The following is a 9,877-nucleotide window of genomic DNA, read 5'->3' as shown; positions in this document are numbered from 1 at the left end:
CTATATATGGAAATTGTTTCATATCATTGTCATTAAGCGATATATGGTTTGTTTTGGTTTATATTTTGTATATTAGAATGTAATGATGTAAACACCCCACGTCACTATGGTTGCTTACTGGAATGACGAATGACTCTACAAACCAACACGAGTCTTTCTAGCGTGCTTTGTCCTCACTTGCACGCTTCCTCTAAAAATTTCCCAGGAGGTCACCCATCATAGAATAGATGCATCAATCCATTTAAGCTCTCTTCAACTGTGTAGTCTCGTACCTGCACAGTCTTAGAATCATCACACTTGACCTTCTCCAGGCGGTGTGGGATTGCACAACTTTTTACCCGGTCTTTCCCTCTGCAGATCACGGGATTCTGACGGTCACAATCACCCCCCCTTATGGGCCCGACGTCCCCGTCGGCCACACTTTCAGCTGGGTCAAGGCTTTGATACCATTTTTAACACTCCACGTCACTATGGCTGCGTCCTGGAATGGCGATTGGCCCTGCAAACCAACACGAGTCTTTCCAGCGTGCTTTGTCCTCACTCGCACGCTTCCTCGGAAAACTTCCCAGGAGGTCACCCATCATGAGACTACTCTAGTTCAAGCACTCTTAACTTTGGAGTTCTCAAGTGATGGGCTACCGAAAAGAAGATGCATCTTGTTGGCATAGGTAGTACCCATTAATCCATTTAAGTCCTCTTAAAGTGTGTAGTCCCATACCTACAGAGTCTTAGAATCACCACACTTGACCTTCCCCAAGTGATGTGGGATTGCACAGTTTTTTACTCAGTCTTTCCCCTTACGCATCACAAGATTCTGACTGTCACAACTACCCACCCTTAGGGGTCTGACGTCAGAATCCCATGATCCGTAGGGGGAAAGACCGGGTAAAAGCTGTGCAATCCCACATCGCCTGGGGAAGGTCAAGTGTGATGATTCTAAGACTGTGTAGGTATGAGACTACACAGTTGAATAGAGCTTAAATAGATTGATGGGTACTACATATGCCAACAAGATGCATCTTCTTTTCGGTAGTCTATCACTTGAGAACTCCAAAGTTAAGCGTGCTTGACCCGGAGTAATCCAATGATGGGTGACCTCCTGGGAAATTTTCCCAAACAGCCATAGTGACGTGGGGCGTTACAATGATAATTCAGTGTAGTTTTTGTTTTAGTTCTACATAGATAAAAAAAAATGATTTTTTTTTTCATAAATATGGCTTTTATGTTATAATTGTGTAAAAATATGATAATTATACATTTTCTAATTTGTATGAGAAACTTTATTAAAGAAAAAAAATAAAGTATGGAAAATACAATTGCTAACTAATTAAACATGAGAAACTAGATTAAAAATAAAACTACGGCATAAATCAACTTTTATACAAAAATATGGGAAACTAAAGAGGAAATTACATTTTATATGGGATTTTTAATAGAATGTGCAAAAATATGGCTTTTTTTTCAAAAAAAGTTAATCTATGGCTTTTTTTTTTTAATTTTCACTTTTATGGGTTTATTTTCCCATATTTTTGTATAAAAGTTGGTTTATGCCATAGTTTTACTCTTAATCAAATTTGGAACGGTATGTTTGTAATTTGATTATTATTTGTTTAGGTTATTTGTTTTTTTATATTGATTTTATATGACTAATTTTATAGTAAATTTTTCTTTGGTTGTTTTGCAAATTTTTTTTGTAATATGAATTGTTTTTAAAATTATTATTTATTTATTATAAACATGTAATTTTTAAGATTGTACGTTTTTTTTTCAAATCCTGGGTAGGGTAACCAGTTACTTGATTGATCTTAACAAAAATCCTAGAGCTAGGTTAAATAACATGCACCAGGAGGGGTAACCAGTTATCCTGAGATGAGTAACTTTCTACCATAAGAGGGGTAACCAGTTACCTAAGAGGGGTGGCGAGTTACTCATATTAAATATGAAAATAAGCATCAAATTTGAAGGAAAAAATGGAAGAACACTTCATTAAAAAATGAAGAAGAAGTAACTATGATTTTAGTAACATAAGTAACTAGTTACCATAAAGAAACCATAAATACACACACCAGAACGTGAAAGTAACCAGTTACCCTCAGAAATATACATACAAAGAATGTGAAGGTAACCAGTTACCCATTCACGTTTTCATATTTTTATTAGTTTTCTTTCCAAATTTTGGTATTCCTATAAGTGTTACAATAAAAAGAAAATGCTGAAAAAATTGATTTGAATTTTTTTTACATATAGTGGAAAAAACTATAAAAAAATTACAATAATAAAATACAATAAATAAAAAAAATAGTAGAATATTTATGTAATGTTAAAATATATGTGTGCAAAAAATGAAAAAAAAAAGAATGAGAATGAGAAAAGAATAAGAACAAAAATGAAAAAAAAAACAAAAGAAATGATGAATGAAAAAAAATAGATGAATAAATAAGAATGAAAAGAAGAAGAAGAAGAAAAGTAATGGAAAAATGAAAAGAAAAAAAAATATGAATGAAAAAATTGGTAGAAAAAAAATGGAAGAAGAAAAAAAAACTCATATATGTGGAAAAAGAAAAAAAAATGGAAGGAGAAAATAATAAATACAAAAATGAAAAAAAAAATAGAATGAAAAAAAAAAAACTGCAAAAATATAAAGAAAAAAAACAAAATAATACAAATGAAAGAAAAAAATAGATAAATAAATAAAAATGAAAAAAAGAAGAAGAAGAATGAAAAAATAGAAAGAAAAAAAGATGAAGGAAAAAATTGGTAGGAAAAAATGAAAGAAAAAACAAGGAAAAAATAATAGAAAATAAAAATAAAATTACCTTCAAAATCAAAGAAAATATAACTATGATAAAAAAAATGTGACATTTCCATATTTTAGTTAGCTACTAATTATGTTTTCCATACTTTAACTTTTTCTTTAATAAATTTCTCCTACAAATTAAGAAAAGTATAAATTTCATATTTTTGCACATTAATAGTATAAAAGCCATATTTTTTTAAAATTCCCGAAACTAAATCCATAGAAATAAAAATTCTTAAAAAAAATCATAAAATAAATTTTTTTTTGAAAAAAAACTATAGTTTTGTAAAATTTATTAAAAATCTATATAAAATGTAATAAACTCGAAGCTAAACTAATAAAAATGAAAATTTAAAAAAAAAATCATAGAATAACTTTTTTTTTTTTAAATGTCTCATATTTTTTCAGCTTGGGCCTGTCCTAATACGATTCATGACCTTATAGCCCATATCTCTCGTATATAGCATTCGCACCCACAAAGCCCAATAGAATCCCACCATTAACATCAACTTCAATCTTGAGATTCTTGACACAATATCATAATGTGCCCTTCTAATTTAGTAAAACAGACCTTTTTTTTAGCATTTTGATACCGACCTTTTATTAAACTCATAATTTACTTGTACCATAGACTACATGTGATTTACTAATAAATCATAAAACATATATATTTATAGAAATCTTCAATTTTAAATCTATTAGTAGATAAGATTCATTGATTAGACCAATTAAGTGACTTTGTGAAGTTAAGCATTGCTTTTTAAAAAAAAAAAAAAGAATATTGCAAATTGATCAACTGATCTACTCATTATTATAAACTTTTTTTTGGGAATTACTCATTATTATAAACTTATTTCCTACGTAAACTCGACTAAATATATATAATGTTATAACCAATATGTAAATTATTATAGTCAATTAAACGGATAGATTAATTCGAAATTCGAAGGATTAAGACCAAAAAAAAATAAAAAAAATTGTTCCTTAGATAGCTGTAGATAATTCTTAGTATTAATTAGCAACTTAGACAATGTTGTAATCCACCCAAATATTAGGTTTAAAATGCCATATTTTAATGTTTGACTGCTAATTTTAAAAATACCAATTTTTTTAAGACAAAAATGGGATCAGTCATATTAATGTCTGTCACAAAACTAAAAGGAGTAAGACATGTTCCTCACATAAAGAAAAATTTAGTTTTTGTGGCAATGTTATTTAGTTTTTGTGGCAATGTTAGATCAGGATGATTACTTGGTGAAGATTGAAAAGTGATCATGAAAATAATGAAAGGTGCTCGAATAGTCATGAGAGGAGTTAAGAAAAATGACATATACATTCTTCAAGGAAACACATGCAAATGACACGTGAGCTTGAACCTATGTCTTATAAATAGGTCTCTTGTTCCTATATTTGAGATGTAACATTTCAGAAACTTTTCAGAGTAATAAAATAAGTGAGAGCTGTTATCCCCGTGGACTAGACTAGAATCTAATCAATTCTAGTTGAACCACGTAAGAGTGTGTTCTTGTTCTGTTTTCTGGTTTTGTGTAAGTGCTGTGTTGGTGCATTTCTGGGTTTTGTGTATTCTGGTGTTGTTGTTGCATAACAATGTCTCTTATTATTTTTCTTTTAGGCGATGTTTGGTTGAAGGTAATGCAATGAAATGAAATGAAATTGAAATAAATCAATTTTCATTTCATTTTTTTGTTTAATTGCATTTTAGAGTATTGAAATGTTTTTTCCACCATTTTATTGGAATGACTATTCCATTTGAAAATAGAATGAAAGATTATTCTAATGCAAGATTGAATTTTTTTTAATAATTTATTTTATTCATATTAATTTTTATTCCATTATCATTGCTATTCCTCTATTTTCATTACATCCAACTAAACGACTCCTCCTTAGTTAGCCTTTTTCGTGTTTTGGAATAGAACTTAAATGATTTTTTTTATACAAAACTCCAATTTTAAATGAGTTTCTTTGAGTACTATTCTTTGCTCACACTAGGGTGCACACAGGTCAGGTTTTCGGTGCATTGGATTCGGATTTTGCGGGTTTTGGGTGGACGAAAGTGGTACCGAATCCGGTCCAAAATTTTCAGGTTTTGGGGTGATTTCGAGTTTCGGGTTTGGTCGGGTTTTAGGTGTGACTGGTAAAAAAATGGGCTTTGGGCAAAAAATAGACATTGGTAAAAAAATTCAAAACTACCATTTTTTTTACACTATATATATATATATATTTTTTTACTTTTCACATGTTTTTTTAACTTTGTTGTTAGTTTGGTAATGTTGATTTTTTACAAATTGGGCCTTAGTAATTTTTTTTAATTATGACCTGAAACCGTGTGTCCTTAATTTCAAAACTTGAACACAATCTGAACCATGTCGGGTTCAGACTGGATTTCACCCGAATTCGATGGGTTTTGCAAAAAATTAGGTTTTCGGGTTGCAGGTTGGACAAGTTTGCAGGTTTTTCGGGTCAAATGTTCGCACTCCCATAACTGTCATTCTCACTAGACATACTTGCCAATTTTTATCTCTATATCTAGTCTTCGTAGCTTCAACATTATGCAAATGTACGTACAAGTAATAAATAAAAAATAACGTATTGTATTCACTCGAATTGCAAATTAAAAATTAACTACTAAAATGAATTGGTATGATATGAATTGAAAACAAGCAACAAGAAATTGAAAAGGAAAAAGCATAAGAGTAACAATTATCAAACAAAAAATAACTAACAATATTGAAAAACAATAGAATGGTAATGAGCTATAATTATTAAATCTTCTTATAATTAATGCTTAAGTTGAATGTAATATTATAGAGGAATGTATTAGTAATTTACACTTGGTCAAACGAAATCCCTATAACGGTACATAAGATTTTCCCAAGCCATTATGTTATAGGTTCTTTCACTAAATCAAACATATTCATATGAAGATATAGAGTCAAGAGCAATATGATGAGTCATGCAAGATATATATTATATACCTATATTATCAACAAATCACATTTAATAAGGTAATAATAATCACGCATCATTCTTTGTAAAAAAAACATGCATTATTCAAGTTATTCCAATATTCCTATCTTTATTCCAAAATTAAGATTGGCTAAATAGCTTACTAATAGTGAGCTAGCAAAATTATGGGATTACTCATTAATATTAAGCAACTTAATAATAGTGATCAAGCAAAATTAATGGATTAATATTAAGCATCCATGGTTTTGCCAAATCTCAAATTGAAAAATGAAAGTACAAAAAAATAAGGGTAAAGAATGAACAAAATATAGATGCTAAAGGTAGTCTTATGCTTTGTTCCTCCTTCCTTGTGTAATGCGAGTCCTTTTGATTTTCTAGGTTGGGGTACAAAGAGGAGGAGTGCTAGCAACAATATTTTAGTCAACTTCCGTCCCTAAAAATATATGTCAGATTATTTTTTCAATTTTTTCATGGCGGTATTCGTTGTAGTTACGACATCTTTCTTGCAAATTTTTAAAAAATTCTGAATAAGTTATATTGCCGAAAGCATGTTTGTATTTTTTTCAAACATGAGTGGTAAACGAGTATATGAGGAATTATGTATAAAACTTAATAAAACACAAATCACTCTTCTTTATTGCAAGTTGTCAGATTTTGGGCTGCCAATGATTTGGGTCGTGAGATTCTGAATCTCGCTACGTACAATCTAGGTTGTCGAAGATGGCGCGTGGCTTAAGTACAATACTAGTTCTGGGTTTTGATTTATGTTCTTGTTTGGGATTAGTTTTGAGTTAGGTTATGGGTTCAATTGGTTTTGGGTTGTGATTTAGGATTGATTTTGGGTTGATTTGTAATTTTGTGATTTAAGTTTTAATTTGTAAAAAAAAATTGGTAGTAGAGAATGTATCACAAATTCACAATTTTTTGTTTGGTTTTGAGGTGGAGGGATGTTTTTTCATTAGAAAACACTTATTGTTTAACCAAATGTCATGCAGAGTTATACTACGAGTCACTTTAATAATATTGTGACTGTATGAGGTAGAGATGTCTCGAAAAGTTAGACAATATTTAAACTTAAATAATATATAATGAAAGTGGGAGAAACTTGAGCCCAATTAAGTCTCATCTCCAATGACTGATATAATGGTGTTTGTTGGGCTTGTGATTGGCAGGGAACAAATTTTGGTGATGGCCAGAGATACTCAAGTTAAATGCTTGGAAGGGAATGAGTTGGGTTGAATAAAGACTAATCCACTTTTTTTTTATATGGCTTTTGAATGCCTTTAATGTTGATATTTTTTCCAGATTTTTGTTTCAATGATCTTAATTGATGATAGATTTATGATTATTTTTATTTTTGAATAATGGTTTGGCAGTATGATATGATTTGCGATGATTTTGAGTTTCAATTTTAATTTGGATTGTTTTGAATTTATAATTTTTTGTGAGTTTGATTGGTGTTCTTTGTGTTCTTCCTAGATTTTTTTTTTTTTTTTGGATGGAAAAATGAATATATTGCAACCAAACAGCAAGAATACAAGCCATGCTCAAAGAGCCAAACAAATACAATTACATCTGAACAACAGCCTCAAAAAACGCCACCTCACTAGCCTTAACTTTCAGTTTAGGAAACCTGGCTAGTCTAGACCTTAAACTGAACTTAATCAACTGAATAACATGACCAATTGCCAAAGATCTCAACTCAAACACACAGAGGTTTCTATTTCTCCAAATCATGTACACAGAAGCTGCCAAGGCAGCAGCAAAAATTTGATGCTTCAGACGTTGCGGTTTCCCACACATCCAGGTACACCAAAGCTCATAAGAATTCGGCCATAAATCCCTACCCAACCAGTCCACCTTTTGAGCTGTGAGCTGTTGAGAAAAGGGACAAACAAAAAACAAATGAGCATGAGATTCCTGCTCCATTTCACAAACAGGACACAGCAAAGAAGGCATCTCCAAGTTACAGTAATGCAGCTTGTCCCGAGTAAGGAGATGACCAAGAGAAGCTTGCCAAAGGATGAACCTATGCTTAGGGACAGCCAAAGAGCACCAAACCACATTAGCAAACTCAACTCTTTCCCTGTTGAGTAATCTGTAATACAGCAATTTCAAACAGAGTTTGTCTTTCTTAACAGTCGCAGCTAAACTGTTAGCAGAGAAAACAGATCTCAATTTCACTAATCTCCTCCAATACCAACTAACATCCTGAGGAATAGAATAGGACCAGAAATCCTGACCCTTCATATAGATTGAGTCCACCCATTTCACCCATAGGATGTCTTGCTTACTAGAAACAGCCCACACGAACTTAGCAAGGAGAACTGTGTTCCAAGAGAAACCCTCCTTAAAGCCAAGACCACCCATACACTTTGGAAGAAAAACTTGACTCCAGGCAGTGAAGTGTAATTTACTGCGGTTAGCATTGCCATCTTTAACTCCCCAAAGAAAATTTCTACACAAACGATCTATCTCCTTAGTGACACTCTTAGGGAGCATAAAAATGCTCATCCAAAAAGACCTCAAACTCAAAAGCACTGTATTAACCAGTTGAGCCCTCCCTGAAAACGAGAGATGACGGCTAGCCCAAGTATGAAGTTTCTGCTGAATCTTAGTAATGATGATAGCATAATCTCCAGCCTTCCACTTAGTTGTTCGAAGTGGAACACCTAAATATTTGAGAGGAAAATTCCCTTCAGTGAACTGAAGCCTCTCAAGCAATTGATGAGTCTCTCTATCATCCAATCCCCCAAAATAGACCTGCGACTTCTGCAAGTTAGCAGACAAACCCGAAGCCTTGCAAAATTCAGTAAAGCTATCCCTCATTATCTGAACTGAATTAGAGACGCCCTTACAAAAAATAACCAAATCATCAGCAAAACAAAGATTGACTAGCTTAAGAGGTTTGCATTTCGCGTGGAATCTGAACCTCTTATCCAAAGAAGCTTGACATAACAGCCTAGTACAGTACTTCATAGCTAGAACAAATAACAACGGAGATATAGGGTCCCCTTGCCTTAGGCCTTTTTTGCCTCTAAACTCCCCTTGAATTCTACCATTCATAAGGATCAAATAGGATGGGTCCTTCAAGCACGCCATAATCCACTTGATAAACTTGATAGGAAAACAAAAATCTGAGAGAATGGCCTCCATAAAGTTCCAATCCAGCATGTCATAGGCTTTACTCATATCAATTTTCATCACACACCTAGGGGAAGCATTTTTCCTTTTATAGCCTTTTATAATATCCTGAAGTATAAGGATATTATGCGCCAACAATCTATTTTTGACAAACGCTCCTTGGTTTTGATGGACTAAACTAGGAAGCACCGAAGCCAATCTACCACAGAGCATTTTGAAATACACTTGTAAATAGCATTGCAACAAGCTATAGGCCTATAATCTGCTGCCTTAGCTGGGGTCTCAATCTTAGGAACCAAGCAAATGGTAGCCATATTAACCTCCTCGGGCAGGCAGGGCCGGCCCTGAAAAAAAGTGGGCCTAAAACGGTTTTAATAAATTTGAAAAAAATGGGCCCTTTTGTATATGTAATTTTTTATGTAAATTTTTTAATTTTTTTTTCTTTGAACACACTTAAGAGTTTACATGATATTTTTGGTCCCTGGGTAGGGGTGGGCCCTAGGCACGGGCCTAACCAGCCTATGCCCAGGGCCGGCCCTGCGAGCAGGACACCACTCTCAAAGAAGTCAAAAATAGCCTCTGAAACTTCAGCTTCTAAACTGCCCCACATAGCTTTAAAAAAGCCAGAACCGAACCCATCCGGCCCCGGACTTTTTATAGAACTAATGCTGAACAAGGCATCCTTCACTTCCTTTTTAGTAAACGGTCTAACTAATTTAATCTGCTGCTCCAAGGATAAACGATGACCAAGTCTAAAACAGGAGGTCTGAATAGGAATTGAAACATTACTGTTGCTACCCATAATTTTTATGAAAGTGAGTCACAAAATGCGCCACAACATCATCAAACTTCTCAATTAACTGACCCGATTCAGAAACCACTGAAGTTATGCAATTATTGGCTCTTCTTTGTTTCAAACACACATGAAAATAAGCCGTGTTATCATCC

At 32.8% G+C, this 9,877-nt stretch overlaps 1 protein-coding gene across 1 annotated transcript; it reads right to left on the bottom strand.

The window, feature by feature from the left end:
* Window positions 1–7,354: 7,354 nt before the first annotated feature.
* Window positions 7,355–8,977, bottom strand: LOC133793585 (uncharacterized). Its single transcript, XM_062230900.1, has one exon. It carries the CDS (start codon window positions 8,975–8,977, stop codon window positions 7,355–7,357), a length of 1,623 nt encoding a protein of 540 aa, XP_062086884.1.
* Window positions 8,978–9,877: the final 900 nt, after the last annotated feature.

This window comes from Humulus lupulus, chromosome 8 (assembly GCF_963169125.1).
Source record: "Humulus lupulus chromosome 8, drHumLupu1.1, whole genome shotgun sequence".
Lineage (NCBI taxonomy): Eukaryota > Viridiplantae > Streptophyta > Magnoliopsida > Rosales > Cannabaceae > Humulus > Humulus lupulus.
The sequence above is the reverse complement of the archived record's forward strand: the minus strand, read 5'-3'. Positions and strand labels throughout refer to the sequence as shown.